This window comes from Balaenoptera acutorostrata, chromosome 6 (genome assembly GCF_949987535.1).
Source record: "Balaenoptera acutorostrata chromosome 6, mBalAcu1.1, whole genome shotgun sequence".
In the NCBI taxonomy this organism is placed as follows: Eukaryota; Metazoa; Chordata; class Mammalia; order Artiodactyla; family Balaenopteridae; genus Balaenoptera; species Balaenoptera acutorostrata.
Window position 1 is genome coordinate 103,935,803 of NC_080069.1, and position 21,589 is coordinate 103,957,391.

General features: G+C 34.8%; 1 protein-coding gene across 5 annotated transcripts in view; it reads right to left on the minus strand.

Moving 5' to 3' along the window:
- PTBP3 (polypyrimidine tract binding protein 3) overlaps positions 1–21,589 on the minus strand; it is a 103,615-nt gene that overhangs the window by 21,091 nt on the left and 60,935 nt on the right. For all 5 annotated transcript variants that reach the window (XM_028165413.2, XM_007178204.2, XM_007178203.3 and 2 more), the window contains 2 exons: positions 13,470–13,580; positions 11,808–11,976 (listed from right to left, as the gene is read on the minus strand). In XM_028165413.2, the coding sequence (XP_028021214.2) occupies positions 11,808–11,976; positions 13,470–13,580 (280 nt within the window). The remainder of the gene's footprint in view (positions 1–11,807; positions 11,977–13,469; positions 13,581–21,589) is intronic.

Consider the following 21,589-nt stretch of genomic DNA (forward strand, 5'->3'; position numbering starts at 1 on the left):
TGATAGGTAAAATGATTCACTTTCATAACAGAAATAACTATATTTAAGGCATAAAGGAAGACTTATCAGAGAGGCTTCAGTACAGGTATGAGTTATCGTGAAAATTTACACTAGAAAATTAAATATAGGAAGAGATATGGTAGGGCTTCCCTGGTGGCACAGTGGTTAAGAATCCACCTGCCAATGCCGGGGACACAGGTTCGAGCCCTGGTCCAGGAAGATCTCACATGCTGCGGAGCAACTAAGCCCATGCGCCGCAACTACTGAGCCTGCGCTCTAGAGCCTCCAAGCCACAACTACTGAAGCCCAAGCGCCTAGAGCTCGTGCTCCGCAACAAGAGAAGTCACCACAATGAGAAGCCCACGGACTGCAATGAAGAGTAGCCTCTGCTCACCGCAACTAGAGAAAGCCCGCGCGCAGCAACGAAGACCCAGCGCGGCCATAAATAAATAAATAAATTTTAAAATATATTAAAAAAAAATAAGAAGAGATATGGTAGATTGTATTACTGTTGCCAAGTATTCACTTGACCCTTCCATGTAACTCTGGTCAGTCATGTGACTTGCAGTGTCTCCTGTGGGAGGAGCATACATTTCTATGCGACACCCACTGCACTCAGTCATGTGATAGGAACACACGGAGAGACAGGACATAAACTGCCTCTATGCAGAAGCTTTAAGAGGCATTATGGGTTTACACCAGCTCTCTTATTTTTTTACTCTCTGCCACAAGAATGCCATGTCTCAAATGTAGTGACACCTTCAGCCTGGACCCTCCATCAAAAAGACATGTGAAGGAAGTTTGCAAAAGCTGATTCGCAGCTGTTTAAGTGTCAGTCATGTGAGAGGAATAAATGTTAATTGCTGTAAACCACTGAGATTTCTGGGAAGGGCAAGGGACGTACTTTTAAAACAAAGAGACTAATACAAATGGCTATGGGGTGGGGGGTATGAGGCAGAAAACTTGTAGTAGGTTTTAGAGAAATGAGGAAAATGCCTGAGATAACACTCACTGAACATTAAATAGCAATAAACGAAAGAACTGGCAAACAATTACCAGGGCCAAATTTTAAATAATTGTTTCCAAGTAAAATATGATTAACAAGAACATTTGTTAATACTCGACAAAAGAATCATTTGTAAAGTTTCTATAAATCTACATTCCTCAAATAAGCAGAAACAAACATTTTAGCAAAGTAACCAGTTAGGCAATGGTTTACACAAACTTTTAAGAAAAAGGTTTAAGATTTGCATAACTAAGAATACATATTTTACATTTGGAAAAGGTACTACCACAACAGCAATTAAGGTAATACAAATGAAGAGATAACATTTTTACCTATGAAATCAGTTTATCAGTGTTATTTATAATAGGAAAGCCCTAAAGAAATAAGCTTAATGTCTAAGTTGGAGAATTATTATATAAATTATGAGTCACTAGACAAAATACAGAGCCAGTTAAAATATTACAAAGAGTATGTACTATGTAAAAAAAGCACAATTATTTTGTTTTTCAAAAATGTTGGTACAGTAGCAGACTAAATAATACAGACCAACCTTACTGTAGATATGCCCAAAGGAAGAGTAGAAAGATCTTAAAAAAAAAAAAAAAAAATCTAAGAGCTAACAAAATGATTAGCAATAAACCAGGCCAAAAACCAAACTCTGTGAAACAGCTAGGTTTTATCAGCCTCATGTGTAAAAGACAAGATACAAATCCCAGGGTCAGCCCAAGGAAGGAAGTCAACAGGGGACCTCCATGGCATTAATCTAGAAGTGTAAGCCTAAAATAACCCATCCCATTACCTACTCCTCCTACCTTCAGAAGATTGCAAGGAAAGTTGCCTTGGTGTCTAACAGAGAAGAGACAAAAAAGTTCCTGGAAAGTTAAAAAAGCAAGCTTTCATGCAAAGTTGCAGCCCAAATTCACATTTCTTAGGAGTTCAAGGGAAGATTAATAAAATTATAGATTTAGATTGAAATGGTCCCAAACACAGATCCTTTACTGAGGCAGACAAGCAAATTCTTTCTGGAGGAACATACCATCTTGATACTAAGCCTCAAAGAACTCTCACAATTCCCCAAGTAAAATGAGAAACTCAAAAAGAAAAAAGAAAGTAGAAAAAGAAATACCTAATTGCAGAAAAATAACTGCAAAGATTTCAGATATTGGAATTATCAGATTTGATTTGATTTGATTTTAAATAGTATGTTTGAAGAAATAAAAGCCATGCTGAAAAATATCTGTAGGGAAGATACTTAAAAAAAAAAAAAAGAAGAACCAAGTATCAATAAAATTTCTAGAAATAAAAAGCACAATTATTGAAATCTAAAATTATCAGACAAATTTAACAACAGATTAGACAAAGGTGAAGAGACCATTAGTAAAATGAAAGTCCCTAAGGAATTATTTAGGATGCAGCTCAGAAAGATAAAGAAATAGAAAATATGAAAGTTTGAGATACTCAGAGTAAGAGAGTAGAACAGGTCTAATCAAAATTCCAGAAAGTAAGAAAAGAAACAGAGTGAAGGAGAAATATATGAGAAGATCATTTCTAGAACCAGTAAAAGACAACAATCCACCAAATCAAGAAGCTTTTTGAGCTCCAGGTAGAAAAAATAAATCCTTAAACAGACACATCATACTGAAACTACAGACATCATAGATGAAAAAAAAAATCTAAAGAATAGCCAGAGAGAAAACAGCAGTAATTAGGTTGACAGCTGACCTTCCAAGAGCAACAATGAAAACCAGACTACTGTGTACTGATTTCTCTAATACACTGGAAAAAAAAAACAAAAAACCTGTCAACCTAGAACTCTATGTATCTTTTAAAACTGACAACAAAATAAAGGCATTTCTGAGGAAATGAACACTTCAAACATGTTAACACAGACCTTCCCCTTAAGTGAATACTAAAGGATATCCTTCCGACAGAAGGTAAGCAATCCCAGATGGCATATCTGAGTTGCAAGAAGAAATGAAAGGCCTTAAGAGAGTTATATATGGCTTAATCTAAATGAACATTGATTGTATAAAATAATACTAACAAATTGAAATGTTAAAATCTAAAAAGTTTTAAACATAATAATATCTTGAGTTAGGAGGAGGTAAGAGAAGGTAAAAGGAGTTAAAGTGTCCTAAAGTTCTTGTATTATATAAGAAAAGATTACAGGTATCGATTAACTCTATATTTTGGTAAAATAAGTATGAAAGTTAAAAATCCTAGATGAAAATACAAAACAGTGTTAAACTTCGAAAACAGTAGTGGGAAAAACCAAATAATAAACATTAATTCAACAAATATTTTTTGGGTCTATTTTGTGTCAGAAACAAATATCAGCAAACTAAGTAGAGAAGAAAAAAAACTACCTTGGTGAAGCTTATTTTGACTGATGAAAACATAATTAAACAATAAACACAGTAAATAAGTTAACTGCATACGTAAGAAGGTGATAAATACTACTAAAAAAATAGAACAGGAAGAAATCAGGAGTACTGAGGGAAGGCTGGTCAGGGTAGGTCAAAGAAGGCAGCAGGAGCAAAATCTGAGGGTATCTGTGAGAAAAGCCCTCCAGGAAGAGGGAATAACTAGTGGAACAATCTGGAGGTGGGAACATACCTAACATGTTTTAGAGGGATGTCAGTTTGGTGGGCAAAAGGAGCAAGGGGAGAACATCAAAGGAGATATGTCAAAAGAGTAAAATTGGAGTGGATGGTATAGGGCTTGCAATCCAATGTAAGTATGTGGGCATTTACTCTGAAAGAAATGGGAACCTTTCAGCATTAGACTGAAATGATATGACTTATTTCTCTTTTCTAATTTACATACAATAAACTGTACAAGTACAAAAGGCAACTGATCTGCTTTCTGTCACTAAAGATTAGTTTGCATTTTATAGAATTATATATAAACAGAATCATATACCAGGTGTTCTTTTTTATATGGCTTCTTTCATCCATAATGTTTTGTCTGGCTTCTTTCATTCAACATAATCCTGTTGTCCTTAACAATTTATTCCTTTTTATTGCTGAATAGTATTTCATCGCATCGATAAACTACATTTTGTTTATCCATTCACCTGTTAATAGAATATTTCCAGATTTTGGCCATTACAAATAGAATTGCTATGAACGTTTGCATACAGGTATTTGTGTGGACACTAACTTTTTCACTTCTCTTGGGTAAATGACTAGGTCATATTGTAGGTGCACATTTAACTTAAGTAACTGGCAAACTCTTTACCAAAGAGTTTCCTAAATTTTACATTGCCATCAACACAGTATGCTGGTAAAAGATGCTCCACATCCTTGGTACAGGAAACTTTTTAACTCTAGTTGTTCTAATGGGTATGTAATATCATCTTACAGTAATTTAATTTCCATTTCCCTGATGACTAGAGATGTTGAGCACCTTTTCATGTGTTTACTGCCATTCATATACCATCTTTTGTAAAATATCTTGTCAAATCTTCTGGCCATTTTTTAATAGTTTGTTTTCTTATTACTGAGCTATAAGAGTTCTTTATATAACTTGATATAACAAATTTGTCTTATATATATGTGTTGCAAATATTTTCTTCAAGTCTATAGCTTACCTTTTGGTTTTCTTGATGGTACCTTTCAATCAGTGAAATTTTTAAATGTTGATGTATGTACAATATATAAATTATTTCCTTTTATGGTTTGTGCTTTTTGTGTTTTACCTAAGAAACTTTTGCATATCCCAAGGTTACAAAGATTTTCTAAGTTTTTTTTTTTTTTAATATAAGATTTATTTGTATGTTTTGTTTTGGCCGTGCCACACAGCATGGCATGTGGGATCTTAGTTCCCTGAACAGGGATCGAACCCACGCCCCCTGCAGTGGAAGCTCGGAGTCTTAACCAGTGGACCGCCAGGGAAGTCCCCTCTCCTATGTTTTATTCCAGGAGTTTTATAGGTTTAAGTTTTACATATAGGTCTAAGATCCATTTCAAGTCAATGTGTCAGTATGGTGTGAGATACGGATCAATGTTTATTCTTTTTCCAATATGGATATCCACCTGTCCAAAAACTACTTGTTGAAAGATTTTCCTTTCCCTATTGAATTTTTACACTGGCAATTTTGCTCAAAATCAACTCACTACATACATGTGGGTCGATTTCTAGACTCTATATGCTGTTCCATTAATTTTATATATCTAACCTTTCAACACTATCAAACTGGTTTGACTACTGCAGCTTTATATTAAGCCTTGCATTTATTTCCTTTCAATATTTTAGATACTTTTCCATTTCTATGTAAATTTTAGAAGTTCAGTGCATCTTACTAAAGTAAGAGAAAAATTAGAGTAGTTAGAGAAAGAAATAAGAGTTTATCAAGGTTGCTGAATATGAAATCAAGAAACAACAACACTGCATTTGTATATTAGCAACAGTTTAAAAACCAAATAACAGTGATGGCTAAACCTTACAGGGCACCATTCTAAGCTCTTTACATATATTAGCACATTTAATACTCATCACAACTCTTACCTGTTAAGTACTATTATTATGTTCATTTCACATATAAAGAGACAAAAGTACAGAGCAGTTAAGCAATTTGCCCAAAGTTACACGGATCATAAAGATTGGTCTAGAATTAGAATCTAAAAAGTATGGCTCTTAGGAATAATTCTAACAAAACATATGCAAACCTTTATGGGGAAAAGTCACCAAACTTTACTCAAAGACACTAAAGAATATACAAATGAATGGAGATATGTACAATATTCAAAGACTGGAAGACTCTATTGTAAAGATGTCAATTATCTTCTAAGTGATTTATAAAGTCAATATAATCCATCAAAACCCTAATAGTGCTTTTTTCCCCCTTTGAGGACTTGAAAAGCTGATCCTAAAATTCCTAAGTGTAAATGGTCAAGAATTGCCAAGATACTCTTGAAGAATAAGTAAAGAGACTTAACACTATCAGATATTGAGACTTGTGGTAATGACAAAAAGAAAGACAAATAAATAGACCAATGGAACCATGCTCAGAAAACTACTCATGCATATATTAACCTCAAGTTAATGGTATGTGTTAATTCTGAAACTACTTTTTGTGTATTATAGGATTGAGCAAATAAGTAAATATGTTGAGGCTAATGGAAACTAGATTTCTCATTCTTGAAGAAGGGAATCACCAATATGAAAAAAAGGGTGCTGAACTGGAATTGGAGTTATCAGTTAAAACTTGTGGTTTTTTTTAAACACAAACACACACACGCACACACACAGAGAAATATATTTATGAAGTACACATACACATATATCCTAGTCATGGCCATTTAAAGTTCCTAGAAGCAGTGACACCCTATTAGCAATAAACACATATAATGCCTTGATACTGATTTCCAAATACTATTTCCTACTAAAAGGAACCAGGGCTCACTGGAGTAATGGCTGACTGCAGTGTTAAGGCAGGGAAAGTAAAGAAGATCTGAAATCTCTTCTGCCAGAAAGTAAGGAAGTGTTCAAACAATGATGAAGATATGTCAAAAGGCCACAGAAGCTAGTGTGAAAGGGCTCCCACTGGCCAAATCTGGGAGAGTTTGAACATAAAATGAAAAATGATACTATGAAATTAATACCCATAGAATAAAATAAGAACCTACAAGTTCATACTAACATGAAAAAATAAATACAATGAATAGTAAATAAGCCACAGAGAGCTAATGTACTGTATAATGAATACAGACAACAATATTATACTAAAACTGTATAATGTGATAAATATCACTACAACTGAATATTACAATATATAAATACATCAAAGTAGCACATTATAAACCTTAAATTCACACGAATTTATGTAATAAAAATGAAAGAATGAATGAATGGAGTGGTGGTAAGAAAAAAGTTCTTTATAATAAAATCTCAGCTAATAAATGAGAAGGAATGACAGAATTAGCAAATCACCAATATAGCAACAACTACCAGGGTAACAACTAATTTAAGCAATGGATGTTAAAACTAAAGGGTGAAAAGTCATAAGAAACAGGCTATTTTTATAGTCTTAACATACCCTCCTTACAAGGATATGTTGTTAATTACAAAGAGAAAAACAGTAACTTTACAGGGAAGAAACTTGGCAGAAACCACCTTAAGTGATCAAGGTTAATATCACCAGGAATAGGATAAACTGGCATTATGTGTCTCCTGATGTAATGAAATGAGAAAGACACAACATTATTTCAGCCAAAAAACCAGACACGTATGTTGGGAGAAATTCTATTATATACCCAACCCTGAACTCTTCTAAAATTTAAAGGTCATAAAAGACAAAGAATGAGGAAATGTTCCAAATTAAAGGACTCCCAAGAGACATGACAAATAAATTAACCTGATACTGAGAAAAATTTTCGTATGAAGAACATTATTTTCACAACTGGCAAAAATTTTCAAAGGTCTATGGATTAGATAATAGTATTGTGTGAATGTTAATGTCCTGATTTTGATAACGGTATTTAGGTAAGAATGTCTTTGTTCCTGGAAAATATACAGTGAGTATTTAAAAGGGACACCATGCCTGCAACTTATTCTCCAATGATTCAGAGGGAAAAAACAACACCACCACACACACACTCCCACACACATATAAACAGATGATAAAGTAAATGTGGCATGATGTTAATAACTGGGGAATCTGAAGGATATTAGGGAATTCTTTGAACTATTCTTGCAACTTAAAGTATTTCAATAAAAAGTTACTAAAATACTATCAACTTTAAAATATAAGTATTTATAATGTCAAAGTAATAAAGGATTTCTTAAACATGACACAAAAACACAAATATAAAGGAAATGGCAAATAAATTTGACTACATAAAAATACCATGGAGAGAATGAACCAATAAGCCAAAACTGAGAGAAATTATTTGCAACACATAATACCAACAAAGGACTAGTGTCTAGGATATATAAAGAATTCCCACAAATAAACAAGAAAAGACAAGAAACCAAACACAAAAACAGGCAAAAGTATTAACAGAAAATTCATAAAGGAGAATGGCCAATAAATAAAGTAAGTTCAACCTCATTGGTAATCAAGAAAATTTCACAGCAGCACTGTTCATAATAGCCTCAAACTAAAACAACCCAAATGTCTATCAACAGTAGAATAGATAAACAAACTGTGGTATATTCATACAACGGGAATCTATACACTTGACAGTATTGACAATGAATAAGCGATAGCCATATATGTGAACATGGATGAATCACAAAAGAAAACAAATAGTATGATTCCATTTAGATAAAGTTCTAAATATAGGAGAAAAAAAAATTTTTAATTAGCACTTAGGGCTGCATAATGAGTAGTAAAAAAACCAAACCGAACCACAGGGGAAAAGCAGAAAAGCAAAAGCATGGCTATCATCAAAAATTTGAGACTACAGTTATCTTGGAGCAGGGAGAGTGGGAACACAATAAATGAGAGGGGTACAAACAGTGCTTCTTCAGTATGTGTAAACATTTTATTTCTTAATCTGGGTAGTAATTACATGGGTATTTAAAACTGTATTCATGTGTTTTACAAGCTTTTCTATAGGTATAATATATATCTCTAAAAAGAGGGACAGAATGCTCACAACTTAGCCCTAAGACCTTTAAACGGTAATCTTTAAAAGAAAGAAAAGAAAGAACAGCCAGTGAGGTAAGGAAAAAAGTCATGGAAGTGTGGTGTTTCTGAAGCCAAGAGAAAAAAAAGGGGGAATAGTGAACTGTTCAAATATTTGTGAGAGGCAGAGTAAACTTTCACACAACACATAAAAAAGTACTGTTCTCTGTTCGATGAATTATTTATCTTAGAATGTAGACACTACTCTGCAACGACAAAGGATTTATTAATACAATAAAAAAAGGATGGTAACATTGATTATTTTATATTCAGAAACCCAAGTTTTTAATTGTATTTTTAAAATGTCCTCCTCCCACAATGCAGAACATTAATTATACCAACAGTATGTATTCAATTACTGAAATATGTGCAGTTCTGCATTTGATAGCTAAGTTTTGGCAAACTTGAGTGATAGCCCCAATTTCTATCATTTGTTATTAAAATGGTAATAACAAAGACCTTTGGCTCTCCCAAATTGTACATATGAGTAGGGGCTAATAACAAATACAGTCGTCCCTCAGTATCCACAAGGGATTGGTTCCAGCACACTCCCCAACCCCCCACCCTGTAGACACCAAAATCCAAGGATGCTCAAGTCCCTTATATAAAATTGTATAGTATTTGCATATAATCTCTGCACATACTCCTGCATACTTTGAATAATCTTTAGATTGCTTGTAATACCTAGTATGTTGTAAATGCTATGTAAATAGGTGTAAATACACTGTAATGCTATGTAAAATAGTTGCTGGTACAAGGTAAATTCAAGTTTTGCTTTTTGGAACATTATGGAATTTTTTTCCCCCAAATATTTTTGATCTGCAGTTGGTTGAATACACAGATTCCAAACCTGTAGATATGGAAGCCCAACTGTATAAAACACAAAAATTTGTTCAGACTAAAACAGAAACTTTAACAATTTAGGAACATGAACTGAACAATCCACTTGACTTTTTCAGTTATAAACAACAAAAAGCTTTTACACTGAATTTACCATCTGTTTTCTAGAAAATTTTGGACAACAATTTGGCTAAGGATTCTTTTTTCTCACCTATAAAATGAAGATAAACTAACTATCACTTAAAGTCTCAACTAATATTTTATGGTGTCATCTGGGAAAGAAAAATCAATCACAAAGGGTAATAAAATTAAAATACTTTATCTAAATAATAAACCACACTTTGAGAGTTGCAAAACCAAAAGTATATTAACCTAATGATATATCCAAGTAGGCTCTCCACTACTTTTCCCTTTACATAAAGGTTTATTTTAAAAGTTTAAATTATTGAGAACTAATTTTAAATAAAAGAAGGAAGCTCTCCAAAGCAACATTTGCATGAGTAATGCAGAAGACTACTTTTATTAGTGCAAAAATGCAATTTCACACAAACTCAGGGTAAAGATGAAAAGTTCTGATGTTTAAAAAACAAAAACAAAAAATTGTAAATCCTCTTCTTTGAATAAAGGAAGAACATACTACTAATTTAGGTCCTTGTTTTAAAGTATCACTACTTAAAAAAGGAAAAGTATTTCTCTCAAGACCACTTACACCAATATTTTGCTGGTTATATTGGGCTGGCCAAAAGGTTCGCTCGGTTTTTTCTGTAAGATGCCTTTAGTAGCACTTAGTTGTCTTAACTTCATTTGAAACAGTTTTGTTAGATTGTATTGTGACAGCTGTCAGACCAGCATGCATTTTTAAAAAAACTTATCAAAATTGGTGAATTTTTGGGTAGCCATTTTAATATTGAAGATGGAAGAAAAAAAGCAACATTTTCAGCATATTATACTTTATTATTTCAAGAAAGGTAAAAATGCAACTGAAACACACAAAAAGATCTATGCAGTGTGTGGAGAAGGTGTTGTGACTGATCAAACATGTCAAAAGTGGTTTGCAAAGTTTCGTGCTGGAGATTTCTTGCTAGACGATGCTCCACAGTTGGATAGACCAGTTGAGTTGATAGCGATCAAATTGGGACATTAATTGAGAACAATCAATGTTATATCATGTGGGAGACAGCCGACATACTCAAAATATCCAAATCAGGCACTGAAAATCATTTGCACCAGCTTGGTTACGTTCATCGCTTTGATGTCAGGGTTCCACATAAGCGAAAGAAAACCTTCTTGACTGTATTTCCGCATGTGATTCTCTACTTAAACGTAATGAAAACGTTTTGTTTTCAAAAAAAATTGTGACAGACAATGAAAAGTGGATATGGTACAATAATGTGAAACAGAAGAGATTGTGGGGAAAGCGAAATGAACCACCACCAACCACACCAAAGGCCAGTCTTCATCCAAAAAAGGGGATGTTGTGTATATGGTGGGATTGGAAGGGAGTCCTCTATTTTAATTAGCTCCTTCAGGAAAACCAAATGATTAATTCTAATAAGTACTGCTCCCAATTAGACCAACTGAAAGCAGCACTCAACAAAAAGCGTCCAGAATTAGTCAATAGAAAATGTGTAATCTTCCATCAGGATAACATAAGACCACATGTTTCTTTGATGACCAGACAAAAACTGTTACAGCTTGGCTGGGAAGTTCTGATTCACCCGCTGTATTCACCAGACATTGCACCTTCGGATTTCCATTTATTTCAGTCTTTACAAAATTCTCTTAACAGAAAAAATTTTCATTTCCGGGAAGACTGTAAAAGGCACCTGGAACAGTTCTTTGCTCAAAAAGATAAAAAGTTGTGGGAAGATAGAATTATGAAGTTGCCTGAAAAATGGCAGAAGGTAGTGGAACAAAAGGGTGAATAGGTTGTTCAATAAAGTTCTTGGTGCAAATGAAAAATGTGTCTTTTATTTGTACTTAGAAACCAAAGGAACTTTTTGGCCAACCCTATAAATCAACTTATTTAAACCAGTGGTAATAGATAAGACTATTAATTTCAAGCAAATGGTTGTACGGTTTATAAAGAACGAGTAATGTTAATGTTAGAAAATGAATTCAATTTCAGGTATCCACTTGTTTTTGCCAACTAATAGAATCTACTAATATTAAGATTCAATTAATGAACACATTTTTGTTCCATGATTCTCGCTTTTCTTTAGAAATCCTGAGAGAATCCAAGAAGAAACCACCTGACATATATGGATTAATAAATGAAACTTTTAACTTCAGAAAGCTTGTTCTGTGACCCAAAATAGAACTACTCACCAAAAGCCATAGGGGGTTCAAGGGATGGCTGGCCATCACCAGTAGGAAGGTCTAAGCGAGTGAAGTCTCTGCTTTTGTCATTATTATATTTCACATTAAGGCTGGTAAGCTTGGAGAAGTCAATACGCAGAGTGCAGCATGCATTATAGATATTCTGGCCATCCAGAGCCTAAAGCATGTAAGAAAGGGACTGATGTTTTGCAAGATAATAACAATAATAAATCAAGTAGCCTCTACTTTGATAGAGTGGCAATCAGGCATAAAGCAAAGAGGACTAAACTAAAAGCCAAAGACCTGTGTTAACTTTTACCTCTGTCACTAACTGTGTGAGCCTAAGAGAGAAAATGAAAATCTCTATTTCTCAGTTTTTTCATCTGTAAAGTAAGGATAATAATCCCTATCTTGTCTATGATAAGAGCAAATGGAAGAGGAGAAATGTACAAGCTTAGAAAACTATTATACGTTATTGTACATTGTACTATTATTATGATTATTTTTTAAATGTTTAAAGATATTTAAATTTTACATTTCATCTTAATTCATTTTAGTGTAATTTATATAGGTTAAGATGAAATAAAGCCTTTGTAAATGGTACCTGTCAGAACCACAATATGTGAAATATTATCTACCACTTATTGATTTTCTTGTAAGTTTATTTTCTTTGAGTAATAAACTTGAGGGAAGTTTTGAGTCAGATCAGATACAAGACCAAAAATCAGCAATCCCTCCTTTGAAAATAATAAAGACTTACCAAAGGGATATTTATAGCCACTTATGACTTCCACAAACACTTCAATTTATAAAAATAGATACCAGAAACCAAAACATAAAAAATATCAATAAAACAAAAACATACAAATATACAAAAACCCCTGACTTATCATAATAGTTATTGACCAGTATGCCATCATAAAGGTACAAAATAATAATATGTGGGTAGAGGGTACAGCACATATAAATGTTATTCCTAATCAAGAGCTAGACACTTTGTGATACACAAAAGTACTATAAACCTTAGTCCCTATCTTTGGAAAAAAATTAGAAATAATTCAGATACCAATACAAGATAGAATTAGAGTTAGGGATAGATCTCAATAGGAGATGGGTCAAATGTAACCAAACTGAATGTGAAGTTTTACATCCTGTCAAAAGTCAAGCACTCACGTACTAACAAGAAGACAATATGAATTGAAGGCAGCATATTTCCTAAGATTTAATGTCTTTAGCAATTTAGAGCTCAATGAGATTCAAAGTGAATATAGTTGCAAAAATATTGAAATCAATCAATCTTTGGCTCACTTAATAGAAGTAAATGAGGCACTAGGGTAAAGATAATCCTACTTTATTAGTCAGATTATATCAGGAGTACTGTGCTCAACTCTAGACTTTAAATATGACAAACAGAAATGAGTCCCAGAAATCTGAGAAATGATAGGTGATTTGAAACCATTTCATATGAAGAAAGAAGTAATTTTTAGACTGTAAGAAGAGCATATGGAACAGTACTTTTAAAAATGGTAAATTTTAGTATGTATATTTTATTACAATTAAAAAAAAAAAACACATGGTAAACTACAGCAAAGGAGAAGACATGATGGCTTTCTTTGGTATCACTGAAGTGACTGATTAACAATTGAAAAATGAAAAAAAGATCATAATTACCATTTTGGCATAATGTGCATTCAATGGGTCAGCATACTGAAGCAAGGCTTGAAACTGATTATTCTTTGTAAAGGTGATAATCTTTAAGACTGTGCCAAATTTAGAAAATATCTGGAAAAAAGTTCACATTAGGTTAAATTTAAGGAAAAAAATTTGCTAACATATCTTTATAAATACAACTTGATTCATGAATCCCAGTTTTAAATGAAAATAATTTCCTCTATTAAAACTACTGGTAGCAAAATTACTTAAATCAAGCCTAAGATGTCCATGTTTCAACACTCATGCATGGCTTAAAACAGTGCCTGACACATAACAGGCACTAAATATTTAACCTATTTTATAGCATGTCATAAATGGCACAATACTGAATCAGGAGGTTACAAAAGGAATTAATTAATGCTGTGCGATGTTGGTGTTACAAAGCATATACCTGGAAGTGGAAGAGTCATACAGATCAACTATTTCAGCCTGAGAATCAGCATCTACTTCTTGAAATTTTTATAGACAGGAAAACTATAAAATATTCAACAAAACGAACAACAAAATGTTCAATGCTCTATTAATTCATCAAATACTCATAGAGCACTGTTCTAAGCTCTAGAAAGTCAGCAGTGAACAAAACAGTAACAAGAGTCTCAATATGGGCTCATCAATTTTAAACAATAGTACCATACTAATGTTAATAATAGGGGAAACTGTGTACGTCTGTGGCGGTAAGGAGGTATATATATTCTGCTCAAGATTTTTGTGAACTAAAAATGCTCTAAAGAATTCTAGTAGAAAACAAAATGTGGAACAGGAAAAAAAAAACCTAAAAAAGGCAGAAAGAGAAGGGGGAAGAAACAACAAACAAGTAGGAAACAGTTACCAACCTGGCAGATATAAGTCCAACTATATAAAAAATCACTTTAAATGTGAATGTTCTAAATATGCTAATTAAAATACATACTTGTCAGAGTGGGCTTTTTAAAAAGCACAAACAAAACCCACCTCCAGGTTATTCATGAGAAACCCACTTTAAATATAAAGACTCAAGCTAAAGGGAGAGAAAGATACACCATGCTAACACTAATTTTTAAGAAAAGCTGGTACAGCTATAGAAATTTTAGACAAAGCTGACTTTTGAAGAAAAATTATCAGGGATAAAGAGGGAGGGTATATAATAATAATAGGGGTCATTTATCCAAGAAGACATAACAACCCTTAATATGTATGTGCTTAATGAAAAAGAATCAAAATACTTAAGAAAAAAAGCTGCTGGACTATAAAAACACTATTGTAGCTGGAGACTTTAACACCGCTCTATCACTAATTGACAGATCCAGAAGTCAGAAAATCAGTAAGGATAGAGCTGAACTGAATAGCATCATCAATCAACTGGATCTAATTGACATTTATAGAACAGTGCACCCAATAACAGAATACACATTCTGAATTTTGCATGAAACACTGACCAAGATAGACACATTCTGAGCCATAAAACACACTTTAACAAATATAAAATAATAGAAATCATACAGTGTATATTCTCAAACAATTATAGATTTAAACTAAAAATCAATAACAGAAAAAAAATACCTGGAAAATCCTCAAAGAAAGAAACGAGTCTCTGCTCTCATAAGGAAAGACAGACGATAAACAAATAAGCCAATAAATAGCAATGTCTGGTCATAAAAAAGTGTTTTGTTTTAAAAATAAAAGGGAAAGGGATGAGAGTGAACTGGAATCCAAGTTGGGAAGGTGCAAGGGTGCTCAAGGAAGGCATCTCTAAAGAGTCTTTAGAGAAGTGGAATAAACAGAGTTGGGGGAAGGTTTCCTGACAGACCCCTGGTTACCAATGCTCTTACAACACTTGTTATACTTCCCCACCACAAGTTCAGGGCCAGGGTTACTACAATGCATTTTGCTTTCCTCTGACATCCCATTTTAAATCTGGATTTTAATGAGCCAGAAACTTGCCCTTCTGCTTCTAAGGATAAAAACGTTAAGTATTCCCTATGCTGGTAAGAATTTGCTGTTATCAAATACTATGTATGTGTCTCCTTAATAGGCAAATTATCCTGCTTTTTAATTATCAGAAAGAATGATCAAGAATAACTATCCTAGGGACTTCCCTGGTGGTCCAGTGGTAAAGAATCCGCCTGCCAATGCAGGGGACATGGGTTCGAGCCCTGGTCTGGGAAGATCCCACATGCTGAGGAGCAACTAAGCCCGTGCGCCACAACTACTGAGCTTACACTCTAGAGCCCACGAGCCACAACTACTGAGCCCGTGAGCCAAAACTACTGAAGCCTGTGCACCTAGAGCCCATGCTCCACAACAAGAGAAGCTTGTGCACCGCAACAAAGAGTAGCCCCTGCTCGCCGCAAACAGAGAACGCCCATGTGCAGCAACAAAGACCCAACACAGCCAAAAATAAATAAATAAATAAATAAATGTATTTTTTTAAAAAAAGAATCTGCCTTCCAATGCAGGGGACGTGGGTTTGATCCCCAGTCGGGTAACTTAAGATACCGCATGCTGTGGGGGAACTAAGATACCACATGCTGTGGGGCAACTAAGCCCACGTGCCACAACTACTGAGCTCACGTGTCTCAACTAAAGAGCCCGCTTGCCACAAACTACAGAGCCCATGCGCTCTGGAACCCCTGCACCACAACCACAGAGCCCACACGCGCTGGAGCCTGTGCGCCACAACTAGAGAAGAGAAAACCCACATGCCACAATTAGAGAGAAGCCTGCATGCCGCAACGAAGATCCCGCACGCCGCAACGAAAGATCCCGCATGCCTCAATGAAGATCCCACATGCCACAGCTAAGACCCAATGCAGCCAAAAATAAATAAATAAATAATAAATAAATCTTAAAAAAAAAGAATAACTATCCTAGAGCACAGGCAACAAAAGAAAAAATAAATTCAACTACATCAAAATGGACACTTATGTTCATCAAAAGACTATCAACACAGTTGAAAAGGCAACCCACAAAATGGGAGACAATATTTGCAAATCATTTATCTGATAAGGGGTTAATATACAGAAATATAAAAAAAACTCCTACAACTCAACAACAACAAAAACCCAATTTTAAAAACAGGCAAAGGATTTGAATAGACCTTTCTCCAAAGAAGATAATCAATAGCAACAAGCACATGAAAGATGCTCAATGGGAACTCCCTGGCGGTCCAGTGGTTAGGACTGCCAAGGGCACCTCTGGCCAGGGAACTAAGATCCTGCAAGCCACATGGTGTGGTCAAAAAAAAAAAAAAAGAAAGAAAAGATGCTCAACATCACTAATCATCAAAATGCAAATAAAAACTACAACAAAATACCACTTCACGCCCCCATTAGGACAGGTACTATTAAAAAATCCAAAACAAACAAACAAACAGAAAAGATTAAGTGTTGGGGAAGATGTGGAGGAAGTGGAACCCTTGTGCACTATTGGTGGAAATGTAAAATGGTGCAGTGGCTATGGAAAACTGTATGGGGATTCTTCAAAAATAATTAAGAATAAAATTACCATATGATCCAACAATTCCATTTCTCTGTATATACCTAAAAGAATTGAAAGCAGAGACTCAAAGAGATATTTGAACACCTATGTTCATAGCAGCATTATTTGCCATAGCCAAAAGATGGAAGCAACTCAAGTATCCATCCACAGATGAATGAATAAACAAAATGTGGTGTATCCGTACAATGGAATATTATTCAGCCTTAAGAACGAAGGAAATACTGACACATGCTACAACATGGATGAACCCTGAAGACACTGTGTTAAGGGAAATAAGCCAGTCTCAAAACAACAAATGATGCGTGATCCCGCTTATATGAGGAACCTAGAGTAGGCAAATTCACAGACAGGAGGAAGAATGGTGGTTGCCACGGGCTGAGCAAAGGGAGGAATGGGGTGGGGAGTTACTGTTTAATAGGTACAGGAGTTTCAACGGGAAGATGAAAACATTTCTAGAGATACCTGCTATTTGGTGATCATTGCAAAAAAATATAAATGTACCTAATGTCACTGAACTGTACAATTTAAAAAAGTTAAAATGATAAAATTTATGTGTATTTTACCACCCTCCAAAATAAAATAACTATCCTAAAGTCCAAATACTCATTTTTGGCAAGATATGCTTTAACATATTATTAGCTTAGAGTTAAACATTTCTTATAAGAGATAGGAAGATCAACAAGATTTGTGGAACCAATTTGTCTTGGAAGGAATCACCAGAAAATGCCATTCCTTAAAAGTTCCATAGTCTGAAGACTCTTTATTGAAATTTAAAACTTTTAATAAAATGTAGTTAATTTCATTATGGTCATATTTCAGGGTTTAGAACTTTGAGACCTTAACCCCTCATTATAACTGTATTTTGAAAAACACTAGGAAATTTTCTGTTTTGTTCTTTTAATGAAAACTTTAGTCTTATAACAGGTTATTTCCTCAGTCCACCCTCATGTCCTAGATACTATTCTTAAAGTTTATAGAAGAATACCAAATTTACTTTCTTCTCAGCTGTCAAAGATTTTATGTTGTATCTTTCTTTAAGATATAGGTATAAGCATTCTTGGGAAAAGGTATTTATTATGTTTTCTTAATTTCCATCCTTGGTGATACTATGGTGTTACATGCATGCACACACATCAATCTATATATTGTAAGTGCATCAATTGAGGTTTGGTTTTTTTTTTCACCTTATAAAGTAATAACAGACTTAATTAAAAATGTGTATGTAAAAAAATGTGTATGTATATATATATATATATATATAAAAGGAGATATAATAACTGCCTAACCTCCCTCCTTCATACTGCAGACACAAGTAGTGTTCTAAAGTACAAGTCAGATTATACTTTTCCCTGCTTAAATTCCTCACTATCTCCCCATTATCTACATGGTAAAATCCAAGCTCTTTGGTATAACATACACAATCTCTCCCTGGTGTACCTCTCCAACCTCATTTCCTGACACTTTTTATACCACACTATTTACATCAACAATAGGGAATTGTCTATAGTAGTTCTCCAGATACACTAAGTGGTTTCAGACTTCTATGCCTATACATGTGGCTTTTCCCTTTTCCTGTAACTCTTTACGTAATATCTAGTAAATTTTCATTTATCTTTTTCAAAACTCAGCTCAGGGAATAATGCCACCAGAAAATTCTTAGCCTCACCCAAATCTCAATAGAGTTCATTCTCTAGTACCAAATATTAATATCACCTCTTGGCTTCATACAAATATTTATCTCGCTGTTTTATTTACGTTGGTCTATACATTTGTTTATATATGTCTCCTTTAATTAGACTGAAAGCTCCTTGAAGGTATATACCTTGTCTTAATCATTTCTCTATCATTGAGTACAATTCCTGGCATATAAGAGGCACAGAGTAAATGCTTATTATTAACTGATAACAAATTATACTCTGAGACCTGACTGAAAAATTATGGCAATATGCAATTTTAAAAATGATAAACATTTTTTTTAATTTTTTTTTTAATTTTACTTATTTATTTATGGATGTGTTGGGTCTTCGTTTCTGTGCGAGGGCTTTCTCTAGTTGCGGCAAGCGGGGGCCACTCCTCATCGCAGCGCGCGGGCCCCCCACCATCGCGGCCTCTCCTGTTGCGGAGCACAGGCCCCAGACGCGCAGGCTCAGCAATTGTGGCTCACGGGCCCAGTTGCTCCGCGGCATGTGGGATCTTCCCAGACCAGGGCTCGAACCCGTGTCCCCTGCATTGGCAGGCAGACTCTCAACCACTGCGCCACCAGGGAAGCCCTAAACATTTTTGATGTAAAATATCTTGTTAATGAAGTAACAAGAGCATATAATTTGCTCTAAAATTTGGGATTTTATACTGTATTATGCTATAGAACCTAGTTAATTTCCACTTAACCTTCAGATTTTGTTAACAGTTCGATTCCTTTCCCTCATTTAACTTGAACAACAACCTGAAGCATATCCTCCCTGACAGACGTGTTTGGCTGTGTAATTTTCATCTGAATGTGCCAAGAGAATATGAATTAACTCAACTGGCTAACCATGGATAGCTCTCTAGAGCCCCCTGGATTGTATTTACTGAAAGAGTAGCTGCAAAGATCAATCTGATACTTTTTTTTTTTTTTAATTTATTTTTGGCTGCATTGGGTCTTCGTTGCTGTGTGCGGGCTTTCTCTAGTTGCGGTGAGCGGGGGCTACTCTTTGTTGCGGTGCGCAGGCTTCTCATTGTGCTGGCTTCTCTTGTTGCGGAGCACGGGCTCTAGGCACGTGGGCTTCAGTAGCTGTGGCACGCGGGCTCAGTAGCTGTGCCTCGCGGGCTCTAGAGCGCAGGCTCAGTAGTTGTGGTGCACGGGCTTAGTTGCTCCGCGGCATGTGGGATCTTCCTGGCCCAGGGCCCGAGCCCATGTCCCTTGCACTGGCAGGCAGATTCTTAACGACTGTGCCATCAGGGAAGTCCCCAATCTGATACTTTTTGAATAAAGTAAGTGAGCACCAACATTGGGGAATTCAGGAATGCCTAAAGTGTGGTTTTTAACAACTTTTTATAATTATCAAAATACTCATTTTTAAATAGATTTGGTCTCAAAAGATCAATGTTTAGGAAAGTTTAATATATATTTTTATAGATTACAAGGTCTTTGACTATTTCCTAATATATTTACTTTGCTGTCATAAACATAAGAAACACATAGACTCAACTCTTGACATTTCTTGTGCATTTTAATCTTTTCAGACTTTAAAATGGGACTAATAAAATACTAAAGATCAAATTCTGATAAAATTAATCTTCAGGGTGATGTTTATAAAGAGGGCTTGCCAGAAACTGAAAATGTTCACCAGTATTCACTTGTAAAAAGAATTATTTATATTAGAGCTTTTTAAAATAGCAAGCACATTGGCCACAATTTGTTTATAATAGTTTTTGTACCTACTCCTTCAGTGCACAAAGAAATTTTTTAGAATGCTGGGTTGAGTTTATGTAATGGAACAGTTGATGAATGCCTTCTTTATCTACAAATACTCTCTAAGTGATGCCATCCAATCCAATGGCCTTAATTACCACTCATATGCAAATGATTACCAATTCTCCAGCGTGAATTCTTATGCCCAATCCAGACTTATTTCCCAACCGTCTCTTCAACATCTCCCACTTGGATGTCTAACAGGTATCTCAAATTTAACATGTCCAAAACACACTCTTGATTCCTCCCCTTCCTCCCACCCCTGGCCTAAATCTTTTTTGCCCTCAGTCTTTACTATCTTAGTATAAGATAGCTCTATTTTACCAGAGGCTCACATCCACAATCTGGAAGGCATTCTTGATTACTCTCTTTCTCTCCATAACCCACATCTACTAAACCCATCAGCAAATCATTCCAAATATATACTAATCACCATGTGCAGTGCCCACGTTCCCACCTGGGTCACCACCATCTCTCATCTGGACTATGATAAGAGCCTCCACTTATGCCTACAGTTTATTCTTAACATAGCAACAAGAACATTAAACCTATCATCTCCCTCCTCTACTCAAAATCCTCCATGGCTTCCTATTTTACTCAGTGTAAAGATTATAAAGGCTTTGCATCATCTAGTCTTAACACCTTCTCTGAGCCTATCATTTATGGCTTTCCTATTTTTTACACTCCAATGATATAGTCTTTTTTCTGATATTTGAACACATTAAGCACACTTCCATTTTAGGGACTTTCCACTTGCTGTTCTTTCTGACTGGATCATTGTTCTACCGTATATACACATAACTTACACCCTCACATCCTTCAAGCTTCTGTTCAAATGTCATCATACTGTAAACACTTCCCCTAACCTACCTCATTTGAAATAGCACCACTCCCATCTCAGTCATTATTAATCGCCTCACCATGAGCTAAAGGAAAAACACTAGCTTCCATAGATGTTAGAGAGCAGTTTAGCTAATGTCAACTCTACTTGCTAATTAATTATAACATGTGCAACCAACTCCACACTTCCATGTATTTTCCAATCACAATACTTATCACATTTTATGCTATTACTTATGAAATTACATCTTACCCACAAGACCACAAGAGCAAGGATCAGTTTCTTACAATGCAATTTACTAGCATC